The following is an 18,716-nucleotide window of genomic DNA, read 5'->3' on the forward strand; positions in this document are numbered from 1 at the left end:
GAGCCCAGGTGGATAATCTAGGGCCGCTAATGGAAGGCCTGCTGATTCACAACATTAATTCCTCTTTGCCTTGTAAGGGCAACACATTTATAGGTTCCAGGGATTAGGATATGGACATCTTTGGGGGAGTCATTACTCTGCCTACCAATGTTTACTTGTGATTAATCCAAACTAAATTATTTTAAATTAAGATGTAATTGCAATTTTGGGGGGGGGGCAACCACTGAGAAAATAACTCTAAAAACGATAATAAAAGACAATCATAAAACTAAAATGGGACTCTAGAAAACATATATTTAACATAAATTACAGTAATAATAGAATGAAGTATAAAACAAAAATAACACATGTAGAAAACAAACACCATGTCAGACACAAATTCTACCCTATTGATAATCACATTAAATGTAAACATTAAGTACTCAAACAGGTGGCAGATATAGGCAGGAGGTATTAAAATAACATGATCCTAGTATATGCTGTCTATAAGAAACACACTCAATTAGAGGACACAAAAAGGTTAAAAGAAAAAAAATGGAAAAGACATACTATGCAAAGACTAATCAAAAGTAAGCGTGAATAGGTATATTATTACCAGACAAAACAGACATTAATACTAAAAATTGTAACTAGAGAAAAAAAGAACATTTTATAATAAGAAGGTCAGTCTCAGGAAATTATATAAGCAATAAGTATTGGGAACCACCATGCCTGGTTTCAGAAGCTATAACCCCCCACGGCTAAGGCAGAGTGAGAGACTTAGGGCCCCTAAGCCACTAAGGAGACAAAGCTGACCTCCCTGGCAGGGGTGTTGCCTCTGTCCCCTTTTACTTCAACCTGCTTGGCCCCAGCAGATGACTGGTTAGCCAACGAAGGATAAGATTCCTCAAGGGAGGGATGACCTAAGACAGACATGGTCACAAAGGGGCCCTCAGGGAAGGACCTAGGGGTCTATAGAAAAAGGGGGTGATGGACCTTGGCTTTGACATAGCCTGAGTCCTCATTCTGTCTGGGAGAAGTCTCCTACTCTCTTGGCTGCCTTACTTTCCCTGCCTGACTTAAGCCTGAAACAATGCTGGAGGGCAGTGCAGCCCGGGGCAGGAACGGGCGGTTCCTCGGGGTGATCAGGCCTAAGAAAGAATGCATAAGATCCTGTGAAACCTGCTTTGCTAAGAATATCCTCAATGTAAATGATAAGGGTCCAAGCATGAAATGAGTTTGTTTCCTAAATTTTTATAGCTCTTTAACTGACTCTGACTCAGAATAAGCCCTCATAGTTCTTTGTATGTTACCTATTGTTTGATCCTTACTGCTTGGCAACGAGTGATGAGCTTTACCTGTATTCCTGTGCAAATTGAACCCAATTAAAGTCCATTGATTAAAAGGATCCCAAGCAGATCATGTCTTGGTAGACTTACTCTCATCCATGGGACTTTGCTCTACACTTTGCTCTGCAGGCAAAGCTCCCACACAAACAAGCATATAGGCAACTAATTAAAGAGCCTTAGAATACATGAAGCAAATGCTAACAGAAATGAAGAGAAAGACAATTCAACAAATCAATGCCCTACTTTCAATAATGGGTAGATAAACTAGCCAGAAGGCCCATAAGGAGAGAGAAAATAGCATACTCTTAAATAACTTACAAATCAAAGAAGAAATCACAAAAGAAATTGGAAAATACTTTTGAGTTGGATGAAAGGAAAAGTCAGCATACCAAAACACATGGAATACAGTTAAAACAGATCTTAAAAGGAAATCAACAGCTTAAAATGCCTATATTAAAAAAGATCCCAATTAATAAACTAATTATACATGTTAAGAAACTATATAAAATAGAGCAAACTAAACCAAAGATATCAGAAGACAGGAAATAATAAAGATTAGAGGGAGATGAACAAAATAGACTACAAAATAGAGAAAATCAATGTAACTGTAAGATGATTCTTTGAAAAGATCACAAAACTGGCAAACCTTTAGCTAGACTAACCAAGAAAAAAGAGAGAAGACTCATAAAAATATTAGGAATGAAAGAGGAGATATCACTAGCAACTTTATAGAAATAAAAAAGATTGTAAGTAGGTTGATGGTTGCATAGGTCTGGGTGTGGGTAGTGACTACTAGCAGGTATGGGGTTTCATTTGGGATGATGAAATGTTCTACACTTAGACTGTTGTCTCAGTTGCAAAACTCTGTGAATACACTAAAAACCAACGAACTATCTTTAAGTAAGTGGATTTTTACAGTAATTATATCTCAATAGAGTTGTTTCAAAAAGTCGGGATAAAACAGGACCCAAAGCATAGGGAAAATGATTATCTCCCAAGAAGGAGGAAGGCCCTTCCTTCATGAAATCAGAGGGTAATATGAAGAAAAGGTGCAAAAAGATATTAAGTGAAGTAAAAACTTGAGGCCTCATGATGAAACACCCTTCCTTTCTTTGCCAGATCTCAGGCCTTTTCACAGAGCTGTCCTCCCAATATCTCAGAAGTGCTGCCTTCTCACAACTCAACTATGTGACCCACCTGTCATGGCCTTCTCCATATGAGTTACCATCACTCACCTGAGCACCACTCTTTTGTCTCCTTCCTTTTAACAATCCAGGGCTCCTTCCCCTGTTCCAATAAGGAGATCACATCCGGCTTAGAATCAGAAAGTCCTACTCAAGGTAAAAAAGGGGACGAAGGTATATTGTGGATATCTCAGAATTGAAATCAGTCCATGATTATCAAGATTAGGTAGATTAAGGGTAAGGGTCAGAGGAATGAAAAAGATAAAATTGTAAAATGGAGCAACTAATTTTTAATTGCACAAGAAACAATCATTCTTTGGCAAGGAAGAATTATTAATTCAGCCAGGCACTTGAAAAACCACTCACAAGAAATTCATAACAAAGGACATAAACATTCCAGAAGGCAAATTCTGAATTTTGAGGGGCAGATAAACTTACCCAGTGAGATCAAGTTGTTATAATTTTCCAACATTACAGCTCGGTATAAATCCTTCTGAGCAGAGTGCAAGCACTCCCACTCCTTTTGAGAGAAGAAAATGGCCACATCTTTGAACTTCAAGCCCTGAAACCACAGATGAACACACTATTTGAGAAATTAATAGACAAAATATTTACAATAGAATAAAAGAAAATGAAGGAAGCAATTCAGTAAGGGAACACTGTTGGGAAAAGAGTGATAAGAGATAAAAAAGATATGCTGGACCCTTCAACATGGATGGGTGAGTATGGGAATAAGCGTGATAAGAGCACACATCATTCCTGGTACACACATCATTCTTAAAAATGCTTGCAACTATAAATACAGCCTCTTGGCATTATCCTCTTCCATTATCCACCCAGGTCTGGGAATAAATAAAGGCCATATAACTGGTGTTTCCCAATTAAATAAAATCGTACACTGAAGTACACAGCACACTCTATGTTCAGCATATAACACTTGGGATCATATTCCCATTTTTACAATAAATAAGTTTTTTTTAAGTCTGAACCAGACATCATTTTTATAGGTGGCATGACACCCCATTCACATTACTAAAGTGAATCTAAAAAACTTGCCATCTATGAATCTATTTTAAGACAGTCTGGTTTGGCAGTGCTATTAGCAGAAGCAAACACTGTCTAATCCTAGAGAAACAACCAGGGCTCAAGAATCCACGGGTTAATACCAAGGAAAATGACCCAAGAGTCAAAAATAATACAACACTGTATCGTGAAGGTACTGTATGCCACTGCACACCACATTGTAAATGGCTGTTAATATACATTTCACTTAAATAAAAATGAAACGTGAAGAGGCATAATTCCATGATCAAATAGTCAGAAAGATATGTAAATGCTTAAACTTTTCATTATATTTGAAAAAAATTAAATAAAATATTGGAGGGTAATATCACACCCACAAAGATCCACAGATAATTGTTAGGGTAGGCAGGGACAGGAGGAAGCTCCGGCTGGACTTTGCCAAGACGGACATCCTCACAGTAACCCGAGTCCGAGGAAGAGACCACCAATGCTATATTGCTGCTTTGTTCAGAGGGCACCAATCCCCAGCTCCCACAGGGAGCCAACAAAAATAAAACCCCATGACATTCCCTGCTTGGGTGTGACTTCCCCTGGCCTCACTCTGCAGACCGGGGGGGAACCTCACCCAGGTGCACAAACCCCAATAAAGCTCTTTATTGCCTGACTTTATGGCTGATTGGCATTTCTTTCTTGGCGGAGCCTGAGAAAAACCTTTCAGTAATGCCAAAAAATAAAAAACCAGGCACTTAACGTATTTTTAAAATAGGAGGCAAGATGGTAAGAAACAAAACTCTGCAAATGACAGGTGGATTGAAAAGAAACAAAGAAAAACTTCTAGAAGAAAAACCATAGTACTTAAAATTAAATTACACAATGAATGGAATAAATATTCTCTGAAAGAAAAATTAGTAGTCTAAAAGATATAAAAACAGATTATGCAGTATGCTATCAAGAAAGACAGTGTGGAGCTCTGGCCAGTGTGGCTCAGTTGGCTGGAGCATTGTCCTCTAGATGGAAAGGTCATTGTTTTTGATTCCTGGCAGGGTGCATCCCTGGATTGCAGGTTCCGGCCCTAGTTGAGATGCATACAGGAGGCAACTAATAAATATTTCTCTCTCTTTTTCTCTCTCCACCCTTCGCTCCTTTACCTTCTCTCTAAAATCAGTAAACATGTCCTTGGGTGAGGATTAAAAAAAGAAGAAAGACAATGTAAGAAAGTATAAAAGTTAAGAATATAAAGTGAGAAGGTTTAAGAGATATCAAACTGGAGTTCTAGAAGGAAAAAGAAAAAACTTTTAAAAATTTAGTAATTGAAGACATAAAGTTTTCAGAACTGGCAAAAGAAAGTATTATTCATAAGTCCATTGAGTTTTAAACAGGATAAATAAAAAGAAATCCTAGACAATTATAGCAAAACTTCAGAGCATTAAAAGCAAATAGATATGTTAAAAGTAATTTTGGACTAAAGAAACTATCTACAAAAGAAAAACAGATGACTATTCAATGGCAACAATGCTATCCAGAAGACAGCAGACTATCTCAGTAGGTTAAAAGAAAATTATCTTGATAAATGAGGGCAAATAAAGATATTTAAGAACAAACAAATAAGCAACCCTCCCTAGAAATTCATTACAGTATGTACATACTTCCATCTGAAGAAAAATACCATTTAGAGGATTTGAGACATAACAGTGGTGAATGAAGAAAGTGGCAGTAAAGTGTGGATAACCTAAGCTAACATTCACATATAAAATAATAAAAATGTTTTATGGGATAAAAAATGATGGCAGAAAAATACCTGATAACAACATAAGTTATTTTAACAACTGGAACATCCTATTTCTTTACACTATTCAACAAGAGCATAAATATGTTTTTTAGTTTTGGACAATGATAAGTTAAGAAAGTATGTTAAAATTTCTAAGGTAATCAGTAAATAAACAGACTAGTTTCTAACTTTCAAACTCACAAAGGGGAAATAAAATGAGATGTTTAAATTACGGAAAAGTTATAATAAAAAGCACAAACTAAGTCAGTAATTATACTTTCAATTACATCAAATTACAACCACTAATAGACTAAGTGGTCTCATTAAAAGATAAAGTTGGTAGCCATGACTGGTGCGGCTCAGTGGGTTGGGCATCACCCTGCAAAGTGAAAGTTACCAGTTCTATTCCTGGTCAGGCTACATGCCTGGGGTGTGGGCCAGGTCCCTGAGTCGGGCATGTAAGAGGCAACTGAGCAATGTCTGTCTTGTACATTGATGTCAATCCCTTTCTTTCTCTCTCCCTTCCCCACACTCTAACAAATACAATCTTTAAAAAAAATAAAAGATAAGTTGGTAAAAAAGACCAAGCCAAATTATATTCTGTTTATGAGACATATCCAAAACATAAATATCCAGAATGACTAGAAGAGGCTAAAGATAACTTTCACACACACCTAAAAAATAAGTATGTTCTATACAGACACAGACACACAGAAAAAAATAACAAATCCTCACCATTATGGGAGAACACATCACTCAAAATTGATAGATACAGCAGACAAAAAGTCAGTAAAAAAAATTAACAAGCTTTATACAATGGCCACATAGAGAACAATGTACTCATCCAAAATCAATCACATGTGGAGGATTCAGAAAAACTGAACACATTGGGCTTTAACATAGATAACCATTTTGTACAAATACATACTAATAAAAAGATGCACATTAATAAGACAGCCTATGGAGAAATAGTAGATGAAATAAAAGATAAGAAATAAATAATCAGAACAAGAAAATGGCCTTGCTCAGACCAGTTATAACAAAATCGCATGAAGTAAAGATTATAAATAATGTAACAATGTACTTGATGCATCTCCCCACACTCCCAAGGGAAACCAGTGTAGCAAGAAAAAAATTAGAACAAAAGGGAACCCTAGTGCACTGTTGGTAGGATTGCAGACTGGTGCAACCACTATGGAAAACAGTATGAAATTTTCTCAGGAAACTAAAAATGGATGTGCCTTTTGACCCAGCAATTCCACTGCTGGGATTATATCCTAAGAACCCTGAAGCACCAATCCAAAAGAACCTATGCACCCCGATGTTCACAGCAGCACAATTTATAATAGCCAAGAGCTGGAAGCAACCTAGGTGCCCATCAGTAAATTAATGGATCCAAAAACCAAGGTACATTTATACAATGGAACTCTATACAGCAGAAAGAAAGAAGGCGCTCCTACCCTTTGCAACAGCATGGATGAAAATGGAAAGCATTATGCGAAGTGAAATAAGCCAGGTGGTGAAAGACAAATACCATATGATCTCATCTTTACCAGGAACCTAAAGAACAAAACAATAAAACAAGCAAAATATAACCGAAGACACTGAAATAGAGAACAGGCTGACAGTGTCCAGAGGGAAGAGGGGAGGGAATTTCAGGGAAAAAGGGGAAGGGTTTACAGGAACAAGTATAAAAGACACATGGACAAAAACTAGGGGGGGGGGAGGTAAAAGGGGAGGGAGGGAGGAGGGCCGAGTGGGTAGGCTAGGATGAGAGTAAAAGACAGAAAACTGTACTTGAACAACAATTAAAATGAAAAACTAATAAAAAAATAAAGTCAAAGAGAAAAAATTAGAACAAAAATGAAGGCTAAAAAAGGAAAACACTGTATTCACAGGTAATATAATTATTTACAGATAAAAAGTGTCCTTATTCACCCATGCTATAATTATCTAGTTAGAAGACTCCCAAATCCAAAGGAATCTGCAAGATATTAGAATGAAAGTTCAGCAGGTTGGATGATCTAAAATCAATATCTAAATATAAGTTTCATATCTCTATACCAGAAACAATGAGGAAATTATGTTTAAAACTTAATACCATTTACAAACACCACAAAATACAAAAATTCCTACTGTTAGATAGGATAAGGGTCTCAAGGTTCTTGTTAAACGTTAAAATGTAGCACAGTATTTTGTAGATGCAGTTGTAAACGGGATGGGGTTGACAAGAACTCAACCAGATAAATATAGCAAAGACAGTATCGATGTTTAATTAACTAAACAGTGTGTATAACAATGGCTAAACCTCTCTTCCTGGAGACAGAGCTTTGAATGTGAATCCTCTGTCTCCTTTACTTGTTGCAAGTAAATAAAACTACCCATCAATAGCCATGTTTCATTGTTTAATAGAACACCCCAAGTGGCAAACCCCTTGAGGTTGCTAATACCAGGAATAAAATTAACAAAAGATGTGTAAAACTCTAATTATAAAATTTTACTAAAAAACATTTTATAGCCCTGGCTGGTATAGCTCAGTGGATTGAATGCCGGCCTGTGAAAAAAAGGTCACTGGTTCAATTCCCAGTCAGAGCACATGCACGGGTTGTGCTCTGGGTTATGGGCCAGGCCTCTAGTTAGGGGAACACAAGAGGCAACGACATACTGATGTTTCTCTCCCCTTCTTTCTCTCTCCCTCCTCCTCTCTCTAAAAATAAATAAGTAGAATCTTAAAAAAAAACATTGTATAAAGACCTACATACGCAGTTATACCAGTAAGGGGAGAGGAAAACAGCTTTAACAATGTGAACCCTCTCTAGACTGACCAGAGTCAATGTAGTACAAGTTGATATGCCAAGTGGATTTCTAGGAAACTTGATCAACCTAATCTAACATTTATGCCAGAATCCAAAGGCCAGGGAACAGCGATGAGACTCCTGGAGAACAACACTGTAGAAAAAGAACATGACTTAATGAAGTATCAAGCACTTCCGTCCAAGATGGAGGCATAGGTAGACACACTGTGCCTCCTCGCACAACCAAAATAAGGACAACAAAAATTTTGAAACAAAATAACAACCAGTACTGACAGAAAACTGAACTGTATGGAAGTCCAACAATGAAGGCGTTAAGGTAGACACATTCATCCAGACCAGTAGGAGGGGCAGAGTTGGGAGGCCGGGTGGAGAGGGTTTGCAGCAGAAAAAAAGCACAAAAAGCTTTGGTTGGCAGATCCCAGGCATGCAAAGCAGCAGCTGGAGGACCCTGGGCGCGCAGGGTGGCAGCGGGAGGGCCCAGCAAGGCAGTGTAGTGTGGAGGGGCACAGGCACAGGGTGGCTCTCAGAACTGGGCAGTCCCACATACACACACAGATAAACCAGGCAAAACTGGGGAGTGATACAGACCACGCAACCCACAGTTCCAGAGTGGGGAAATAAAGCCTCAAAACACCAAGTGAAAACATCCGTGGGGGTTGAGGTGCCAGGAGAGACTCCCAGTCTCACAGGATAGTTCACTGGAGAGATCCACAGAGTCCTAAAATGTACAGAAACCCACCCATACTGGAATCAGTACCAGAAGGGCCCAGTTTGCTTGGGGGAAGTGGCAGAAGTGACTGAAGTCCAGCAGAGAGTGGAGTAAGCGCCTTTGTTCCCTCTTGGACCCCTACCCCACATATAGCATCAGCTACCGGGTTGCCCCGCACTGGTGAACACCTAAGGCTCCTCCCCTTTCTATGTAACACGTGTGTCAACACACACAAAAAATGGCCCAAATGAAAGAACATATCAAAGCTCCAGAAAAAATACAACTAAGTGACAAAGAGATAGCCAACCTATCAGATATACAGTTCAAAGCAATGGTGATCAGGATGCTCACAGAACTGATTGAATTTGGCCACAAATTAGATGAAAAAATTATTTCATGCTAAGTGAAATAAAAGAAAAGGTACAGGGAACCAACAGTGATGGGAAGGAAATTGGGACTCAAATCAATGGAATGAACCAGAAGGAAGAAAGAAACAACCAAACAAACAGAAAAGAAGGAAGAAACAAGAATTTCAAAAAATGAGGAGAGGCTTAGGAACCTCCAGGACATCTTGAAACACTCCAACATCCAAATTATAGGGGTACCAGAAGGGGAAGAGGAACAGCCATGAATGGAAAACTTATTTGAACAAATAATAAAGGAGAACTTCCCCAATCTGGCAAAGGCAATAAGCTCCCAGGAAGTCCAGGAAGCTCAGAGAGTCCCAAAGAAGGTGGACTCAAGGAGGAACACACCAAGGCACATGATAATTACATTAGCCAAGATAAAAATGAAGAAGAGAATGCTAGAAGCAGCAAGAGCTAAGAGGACAGTCACCTACAAAGGAGTGTCCATCAGACTGTCAGCAGATTTCTCAAAAGAGACCTTACAGGCAAGAAGGGGCTGGAAAGAAGTATTCCAAGTCATGAAATGCAAGGACGTACATCTAAGATTGTTCTATCCAGTAAAGCTTTCATTTAGAATGAAAAGGCAGGTAAAATGCTTCTCAGATAAGGTTAAAGGAGTTCCTCATCACCAAGCCCTTATTATATGAAATGTTAAAGGGACTTCTCTAGGAAAAAGAAGATAAAAAACATGTACAGTAAAATGACAGCAAACTCACAATTATTAACAACCACACCTAAAATAAAAAAGCAAACTAAGCAAACAATAGAACAGGAACAGAACCACAGAAATGGAGATCACATGGAGGGTTAGCAACAGGGTAGTGGGAGGAGGAGAGAGGGAGAAAAGGTACAGAGAATAAGTAGCATAGACGGTAGGGAGGAAATAGACGGGGGGGGGGCAGTTAAGAATAGGATGGGAAATGTAGAAGCTAAAGACCTTATAAGTATGACACATGGACATGAACTAAAGCGGGGGGATGTGGGTGGGAGAGGGTGTGCAGGGTAGAGGGGAGTAAAGGGGAAAATGGGACAACTGTAATAGCATAACCAATAAAATATGTTTAAAAAAAGAACATGACTTACCAAGTATCAAACTTTATTACACAGCTGTCTTACAATAATGTGGTTTTGGTACAGGGATAGAAAGATAGACCAGTTGCTTATTAGAAAGGACAGAACAGACCAATGGATGTATATGGAAACTTAATTAATGAGAGGACTGCCAATGAAGTACAGAGGAAGAGTGACTATTATATTAAGGTTTGACTTCCAAAGAGAGGTTCTTTCCTTTGCCGACCTCATGAGCTGTAATTTCAAAGCACTTGGGATTTCACCAGTGATAGTGTTACAGAACCATCCAGTGGGGGTCCTACCACTTGCTGCAAAAAAGGCAAAACTCTGGAGACAGAGTTCAGTGGAAAGGAAAGGGCACCTTTTATTTATCGACTATACAATTTGCAATGAGGCAGGTTTCTGCCTGGAGTCCATTCTTCCAAAATATCCAAAGAAAAATAGCCCTGCTACCCTCTGCAAGGCCCAGTCCTAGGTTGCATCGGAATTCTTTTTCCCATTTAAAGGTACTGTCCTTGGAAAGATCAGGCAGCTGCAGCACGTTTCTGGTCAGTCTACCAAAGACATTCCTTGAAGTCTGTGTGCACTAACCGAAGTCCCACTTAAGAGTGTGCTGCTCCTCCCTCAGCTTCTGCCTGCTGGTCCAGTATTTCTTCCCTGTCTCTTCCGTCTCAGCTTGCCTGTGCAGCTGCACTCCTGGTCAGGCAGGCCTTGGGAGTGCTTGCTCCAGTTACTAGTACTGGCATGGCTTTCATGTGGGGGAGGGCACGGGGCTTGCTGCTTGGCCACGTGGCCTCCAGGATCCACTGGCCAGTCCTCCCACTCTTTTATCATACCAGCCCAGGGTCAGCTGTATTCCTGGCACTCAGGGTGCGGCACTGGGAACATTCCTGGACCACATGTCTCCAAGGCCCGCCAGCACAGGAACTGGGGCTGGAAGCCAAACCAGACCAGCAAAGGGATGGGAAAGCAAAGAGCGTGGGGTTTCCACAATCTCTGATTTGAAAAAAGATCTAGAATCCCGTGTGGATGAAAGAGATAGGAAGCTACGTCTTTGTGTCCAATCACTTCCCTGGCCCATGCATGTGCCCTGCATGGCTCTTTCTGCTGAGTCATGCCCCACTGTCCCCGTTGCCTGGGCAATGCACGCTAGTTACTGCACCTGCACAGTGGCTGCTGCTCATGAGCAGTCCTTGGAGATTCCTAACCCCCTCCATTTCTAAGGGGTATCCCCCTGTTATAAAAGAAGCGTCTGACCCTGGCTGGCGTAGCTCAGTGGATTGAGCACGGGCCTGCGAACCAGACGATCGTGGTTCAATTCCCAGTCAGGGCACATGCCTGGGTTGCAGGCCAGTTCCTTGCAGGCTAACTACCAGCAGGGAACGCACAAAAGGCAACCATACATTGATATTTCTCTCCCTCTCTCCTTCCCCTCTAAAGATAAATAAAAATAAAATAAAATAAAATAAAAAAATAAAAAATAAAAATAAAAGAAGCGTCTGTTATTTATGGTGGGCCAGAAGGCCATACCTGTTAGTTTTTGCTAATTAGATGAGTCAGGGTTGAGGCTGGCGATTCCGAAAAGGTCAACTATGTAATCAGAACCTTAGGTAGGGAAGGGAATTGCATAGGGATAACTCTTGGCACACATGGAGTTTTTAACAATAATTAACGTTCTACTTCTTTAAATCTGGGTGCTCCGTCATTTATCATACCTTATACATTTTCTATTATTCAATAGTTAATAAAACCAGTCTTAAAAACATACTTGCACCACAGTGTGATAAAAACATACTTGCACCACAGTGTGAGAAAAACATACTTGCACCACAGTGTGATAACAACAGATGCAGCATGGGGGAATGTAGCAGAGTCACGAGCATAATTAGGAGACTGAAGCAGGCTTCACAGAATGCAGAAAAAAGGGGTTGTTAGAATAAACACCCCTCTTGTATTTCTTGTGCAATAGAAGCAAGAGAGAGCACTGTGACTTCTGGGAACTACTTAGAAGAGAGTGACGGAGGGAGCAGAGAAAGGTGATGCTGAGAAGAAGAGACTAGCTGCATCCTGTGTTGGAAAAGCAAGCAAACTGGAGTAACTGGTGAGGGATTCTGGGAGTCTATCCAGAAGTGATGATGTCCAAAGTGAAGTCCAAAAGGTTTGGACAACCAGGTCTTGGATGACAGATCATCCCTGGCAGGAATAAAAACATTCTCACTCAAGATTTCACTCCAATATTAGGACTGGTACTCTGGTAAACACAGAATGTACTTTTTAGTATATGTACGCAATAAATACAACACATCTGCAAAACAATATGTAGTGAATATGAAATAGTTGGCACATTATACTGAAGGTAACAGGGATTCACTAAATAAAAGAAGTCACATGACTAGACTATTTTATCGGTGAGAAGTAAAAGCAGAGCCAGGGAACCCTATGACCAGGTCAACGCGCTATTCGCTTCCACAAAGGTCTGATCGGTACACAGACAATGGAGGGAGGCTGCAGGGCAGAGAGTGATCAGAAGCAATGACATCTGGCACATTTTGAACATTGGGAAGACAAGGAGATAGGAGTTGGAGAATCTCGAGGTTGCCAGTTTAAGTACACGTTGAGGTATCTTACCAAAATGTACTAAGAAATGTAGTCCTTTCCTGAGAATCTTAGGACGTTTCTGGTTACGATGGGAATGGGAAGATATGTTGTGGACCGCTCTGCCTGGTTCTAGGAATTTTAACTCTACCCCTTGTGGCTAAGGGTGAGGGACAACCTTTGGAATGGGAGCTACAGGAGACAAAGCTTGTCTCTGGTAGCAAACACTGCCTCAGTTTCCTTTCCCTGCCCCCAAAGCTTGGTCGGAAGTCGGAAGTCAATGACCGGTAAGACCCCTCACAGCGGGCGGCAACCTAAGCCAGACTCCATCAGATCACTTGGGAGGCCATCATGGAAGGACTCAGGGGGCTGAAACAAAGGGAGTGATGGACCCTCCCCCCTGCTATTCTGACCTAGCCCGAGTTCCTATCTCCTCTGGGAGGAGCGCTTCCTGCTCTAATCTACTTAAGCCTGAAAACCTGTGTTGCGCAGCTCCTTGCCTTGCTAGAGCGTGTCCTGGGGAAAAATCCGGCGTCACAAAGACTTCCTGATAAACCTGTGAACTCTGCTCTGCTAAGAGTGCTTTCATTCATGTTAAGGGTTTGAGCACGAAACCCTAAAACTCTGTTCCTGACAGACTCTGACTCACACTAAGCCCTCAGATTTTTTCGAAATATTATCTACTGTTTGATCCTTGCCACCCTGTATTCCTGTGTATTAGAACCCAATAAAAGGCCCTGGAGGAAGGGGCTGGAGGCCTTTTTCCCCTGAGAAACTGGCCAGTGCTCACGGCCTTTTTCTTCTGGGAAAATGGCCACTTTTCCCTAAGTAGATCACATCATGTCTCAGTCATGTTTACTTTCATCTGTGGCACATGGGGGGACTTGGGAGGAAAGTCGCCCCCACAAAGGTAAATGTATAAGTCCTCACAGAATTTAGAAGTCAAAGAGAAAGGAAAAAAAACAGACATATGCATAATATAAAGACTATTCTTAGTCTTTAGAGAGAAAGAAATTCTTGAGAATTGGCTCCCACAACTAAATTTAAAGACAGCTAAGTTTTAGAAACAAAAATGCAGCCAAAACAGTGAAAATTGAACTGTACGGAAGTCAGACAACACCGAGCCACTCAGCCAAATCAGTAGGAGGGGCGGATTCAGCATCGGAGTGGGATCGGGCTGGAGGGACCATTTGGTCCCACCGACCCAAGAGTGGAAGCAGAGGCAGTTGGTGGATCCCAGGTGTGGGGTGGCGACGGGCAGACCCAGTGAGGGCACAGGGCGGCTGGCTGACTGTGGTCACACATTTGTGAGCAGATAGACCATGTGAGGGAGCAAATAGTGAGACAGACTGCTCAGGCCGGGGCCCCAAAGATGGCAATTAGAGCCTGAAAGCACCAATTGGAAAGACTTTCTCTGGGTCGAGGGGCCAGGGGAGGCTCCCAGGCCCACAGAGAGTTCGTTGGAGAGACCCACAAGGTCCTGGACAGTGCATGGGCCCACACACCCGGAACCAGCACCAGAAGGGCCCAATTTGCTTGTGGGAAGCCGCAGAGGGGACAGAAATCTGAGAGGGAGTAGAGTGGAGCAAAGTGCCATTTTTTTTCCCTCTCTGACCCCGCCCCCACATACAGTGTCACAACCCAGCAACTGGGTCCCCCCTGGCTCCGCCCCTCAAACATAACAGGTGGGAACAGACCAAACATTATGACTCAAGAACAGCTCAAAGACCCAGAGCCTATAATTCTAAGTGACCAAGAAATAGCCAGCCTTTCAGATGCACAGTTCCAAACACTGGTGATCAGGATGCTCACAGAATTGGTTGATTTCAGCCACAAATTAGAGGAACATATGAAGGCTAGGCTGATTGAAATGAAGGGAAATGCACAGGAAACCAATAGTGATAGAAAGGAAACTGGGACTCAAATCAAGGGAGTGGACCAGAAGGAAGAAAGGAACAACTAAATAGAAAAGAAGGAAGAAACAAGAATTCCAAAAACTGAGGAGAGGCTTACGAACCTCCAGGATATCTTGAAACATTCCAACATCCAAATTATAGGGGTACCAGAAGGGGAAGAGGAACAGCCACGAATGGAAAACTTATTTGAACAAATAATAAAGGAGAACTTCCCCAGTCTGGCAAAGGAAATAGACTTCCAGGAAGTCCAGGAAGCTCAGAGAGTCCCAAAGAAGTTGGACCCAAGAAGGAACACACCAAGGCACATCATAATTACATCAGCCAAGATTAGAATGAAGGAGAGAATTCTACAAGCAGCAAGAGATAAGGGGACAGACACCCTTAGCAAAGGGTGGGCACACAAAGGAGTGCCCATCAGACTGTCAGCGGATTTCTCAAAAGAGACCTTACAGGCAAGAAGGGGCTGGAAAGAAGTATTCCAAGTCATGAAATCCAAAGGCCTACATCCAAGATTGCTCTATCCAGCAAAGCTTTCATTTAGAATGGAAGGGCAGATAAAGTGCTTCTCAGATAAGGTCAAATTCAAGGAGTTCATCATCACCAAGCCCTTATTATATGAAATGTTAAAGGGACTTACCTATGAAAAAGAAGACAAAAATATGAACAGTGAAAGGAACACCTAAAACAAAAAGCAAACTAAGAGGACAGCTACATCGGGAGCGGAAACATAGAAATGGAGATCACATGGAGGGTTAGCAACAGGGGAATGGGAGGAGGAGAGAGGGGAAGAGGTACAGAGAATAAGTAGCATAGACGGTACATAGAAAATAGGGGGGAGGGCAGGAATACTATGGGAAATATAGAATCTAAAGAACTTGTGATACATGGACATGAACGAAAGGGGGGGAATGTTGGGGGAGGGGTGTACAAGGTGGAGGGGAGTGAAGGAGGGGAATGGGGGGAACGGGACAACTGTAATGGCATAATCAATAAAATATATAAAAAAAAATTCTTGAGAATTGACCAGCCAGCATTAGTAAAGAGCTGGTACACTCAGATACATCTAGGAAAAAAAACCCTGAACATACTATAAATAGTATACTATTCTTTAAAACCGTTTACTCCAAAGTCATTTAAAAAACCTAAATAAACACTCCAAACTAGGAATTTGACAGCCAACATTCTTAGATCATATCTCACACCAGATACCTTAAAGATTAAATTTTACAGGCAAAAGAAAAAAAATTTTAGGAAAATATGAGAGACTTTTCTATTTTTATAGTAAGGAATACCATCTGGCGTGACATGAAGGGAAGACAAGATTTCCTGAAATCTCTGAATCTAAAAATACACACTAAGAAGAGTGTGAAAAGAATATTTCTAAAACAACTTACAAATAACAAAGAGAAAATATGCTTGATGTACATGCTTATTTAAAATAAACCAAGAAAGATAACACTCTTTGACAAGTAGGTAAAGAAAATCAGTAGGCAATTTAGAAATCCCCAGTTGTATCCTTTATTAATCTGTAATTTGGGGGCAAGTGACTTAATGGAGTCTATTTCATCTTTTAACTTAGAATAATAACATATTTAACCAATTCTGAGATGGCATTTATTGTAAAGCTATCATTACTTTATACACTAGGAAGGGGAAAAAATGCCATCTATGAAACTACGATTGCCAGAAACTGCAAAATTCATCCTGATGTGAAAGAAAAGTGCGTCATAGAATTAATGAAATATAGTCAGACCTATCTTATGTGGATTCAGCAACTTAACACACATAAAGTATTTCAAACTACAAGTGGCTTAAAACAAACACAATAAATTAGTTGCTTCTATCAGTAACATAATCCCATTTTAAAACAAAATTACACACCTAAACATATGTGTAGATAATATAATTTGGAAATAGTAATAGTGACTATCTCTAAATGGTGGGGCCATGGATGACAAACTTTCTTAATAAGCTTCTCGAGTACTGAAATTTTTGCAGGAATCCTGTATTACCTTAATCATTAGAAAGAGCAATTAGGTTATTTCTATCATGAAGAAAATAATATCTAGAACTGAAGAGAGCAGACAGGCATACCAGGCTATCAGAAATTTGGAAGTGAACTGGCTCTTACACGTGACCCTGGAGGGGACAGCAAAGAAGTTAGTGAGATAGGAGTAATCTTATTCTGTTGGTCAACTTTCCTGCCAAATCACTGAGGCACATTCTATCAAGACTGTCTGTGGGATTGAACAAAATCCAGGAAAGTGAAAAATTCTAGTTCAGAGCCCTTGTTTAGGCTCCTGACTGGGTTAGGAAAACTGCTCCCTAAATGTAGTTTTCCCCTTCTCTTCCCCTTTCTCCAAATCACTACAGTAATTTTTTTACGTAGAATCCTGAAACAGGAGAATGTTCTGAAAAAACTACAAGCTCTTTCCAAGAAGAAAGTGCCACATACAACTTACCTCCGCCATGACTTCTGATGCACAGCAGTTCTCTTCTCCAGTTCTGATTCTGAAAGAAGAGAAAAGGTGGGATGAAGATTAAGGAACTAGGAGTCAAGAGTCCCTCCCTGGTTCCCAGAGGAGGCCAAGTCAGAATAAATCCCTGCCCCACCCCAGGCACTAAGAGGGAGCCCAAAGCCAAAGAAGCCTGCAACTCCATTCTCTCCCGTCAGCTCAGAGTAGGTAACCTTAGGGGTCTCGACGGGAGTACTGGGAAAAGAATCCCAGACTGTGGCTGCCTTCTTCCATAACAGCCTGACTTTGGGCTCTTGTAAACCCAATATGTTATATTTATGTTCTTTGAGTTCAAAATTGTGGCTCCAAGATAAAGTTAAATGAACCCATCTGTCAGAGTCCTCACAACCCCGTCTTCTAGTGTGGAGGAACCTCTATGGGACTGGATCCCCGGCGAACACACGGTGAAAGGACAAAAAGTACGAGGAGTTCCCAGCCCGAAGTTATACAAACCCGCTGGACGGCAGAAAATAGCCCCCAAGAGGTGGTCAGTCACAGTGCTGGAGAGCGAATGGCGGCGGTTATCAGTTTCCGCTGCTAGAAGGTAAGGGAGGTTGAGGCTCGAAATGCACTCGGAGTCAGAAGTAGGGGCCCAGAAGCCACCCACCGCCCGATCCCGCCCAGCGTTTACCAGGAACCTACAAACAAGGAAGGCGCCCTTCCCAGTTCTAGCGGTACAGGCAGAGACCGCGTTGTGGCCACGTAGGCTTCTCCCGCACAGGGCCAAAGAAAGCCCCGCTTGGACAGTGCACTCACCGCGGCCCGGCAGGCACTGCTGGTCGAGGGAGCATCGCAAGGACTTCCCGCCGAGGCCAGACACTCACTCTACGGCTGGTATACCCCTGACCTCCCGACACCGCCAGCCTGAAACTACACCCACCCAGGACAGGCGCGGGGCAGATACCTCCCTACTCGGAGGGAGGGCAAGCAGCCTCGACACCTCCGCCCTTTCCGACGCCCTTTATTTTCCAAGCGTGGACATGCATCCTGGGCACGCCCAACAGCACCCCCCCCCCAAACATTTAAGACCCCAGACAGACCCTGTCCCGCCCCAGGGGTCCTTAACGTCCACTTCTCCGTGGACCTCGCACGCCAGTCTCCTCGGTTCCGCAGCAAATTAGTGAGCTAGGCCGCTAGGGATACACCGACACTTTGTGTCCGAACTCCTTCAGACTCACCACAAGCCAGCCAAGTCCGGCAGGAAACGGCTCGTGCCGCGAAGCTGTCAGGGAAATGTAGTCCAGAAGAGCAACATTCCTGCTAGGGTCTGGCCGGCTCGAGTGTCTCCATCCAGTGTCATTCCACGCCTTCGAGGAAGCTCGGTTCTGATAGGTCAGTGCGCCTGAGCGTTCTCCGGGGACCTGGGCGAACCGACAGGGCCGG

General features: G+C 41.8%; 1 protein-coding gene across 6 annotated transcripts in view; it reads right to left on the reverse strand.

The window, feature by feature from the left end:
- The window catches only part of LOC118982947 (zinc finger protein 568-like), a 28,590-nt gene extending 9,950 nt beyond the window's left edge, over window positions 1-18,640 (reverse strand). The window contains exons 1-5 of one of the 6 annotated variants that reach the window (XM_037040138.1): window positions 18,374-18,640; window positions 17,787-17,870; window positions 17,280-17,328; window positions 2,951-3,080; window positions 2,564-2,659 (exon numbers count right to left, since the gene is read on the reverse strand). In XM_037040138.1, coding sequence (XP_036896033.1) covers window positions 2,564-2,659; window positions 2,951-3,080; window positions 17,280-17,288 — 235 coding nt within the window. In that variant the 5' untranslated portion in view covers window positions 17,289-17,328; window positions 17,787-17,870; window positions 18,374-18,640. Of the gene's footprint in view, window positions 1-2,563; window positions 2,660-2,950; window positions 3,081-17,279; window positions 17,329-17,786; window positions 17,871-17,975; window positions 18,063-18,089; window positions 18,295-18,373 lie in introns of those variants that run through there. The other 5 variants (XM_037040141.1, XM_037040137.1, XM_037040140.1 and 2 more) reach the window with 5 other exon arrangements.
- Window positions 18,641-18,716: the final 76 nt, after the last annotated feature.

This window comes from Sturnira hondurensis, unplaced genomic scaffold (genome assembly GCF_014824575.4).
Source record: "Sturnira hondurensis isolate 20B ecotype Veracruz unplaced genomic scaffold, ASM1482457v3 Scaffold0002597, whole genome shotgun sequence".
In the NCBI taxonomy this organism is placed as follows: domain Eukaryota; kingdom Metazoa; phylum Chordata; class Mammalia; order Chiroptera; family Phyllostomidae; genus Sturnira; species Sturnira hondurensis.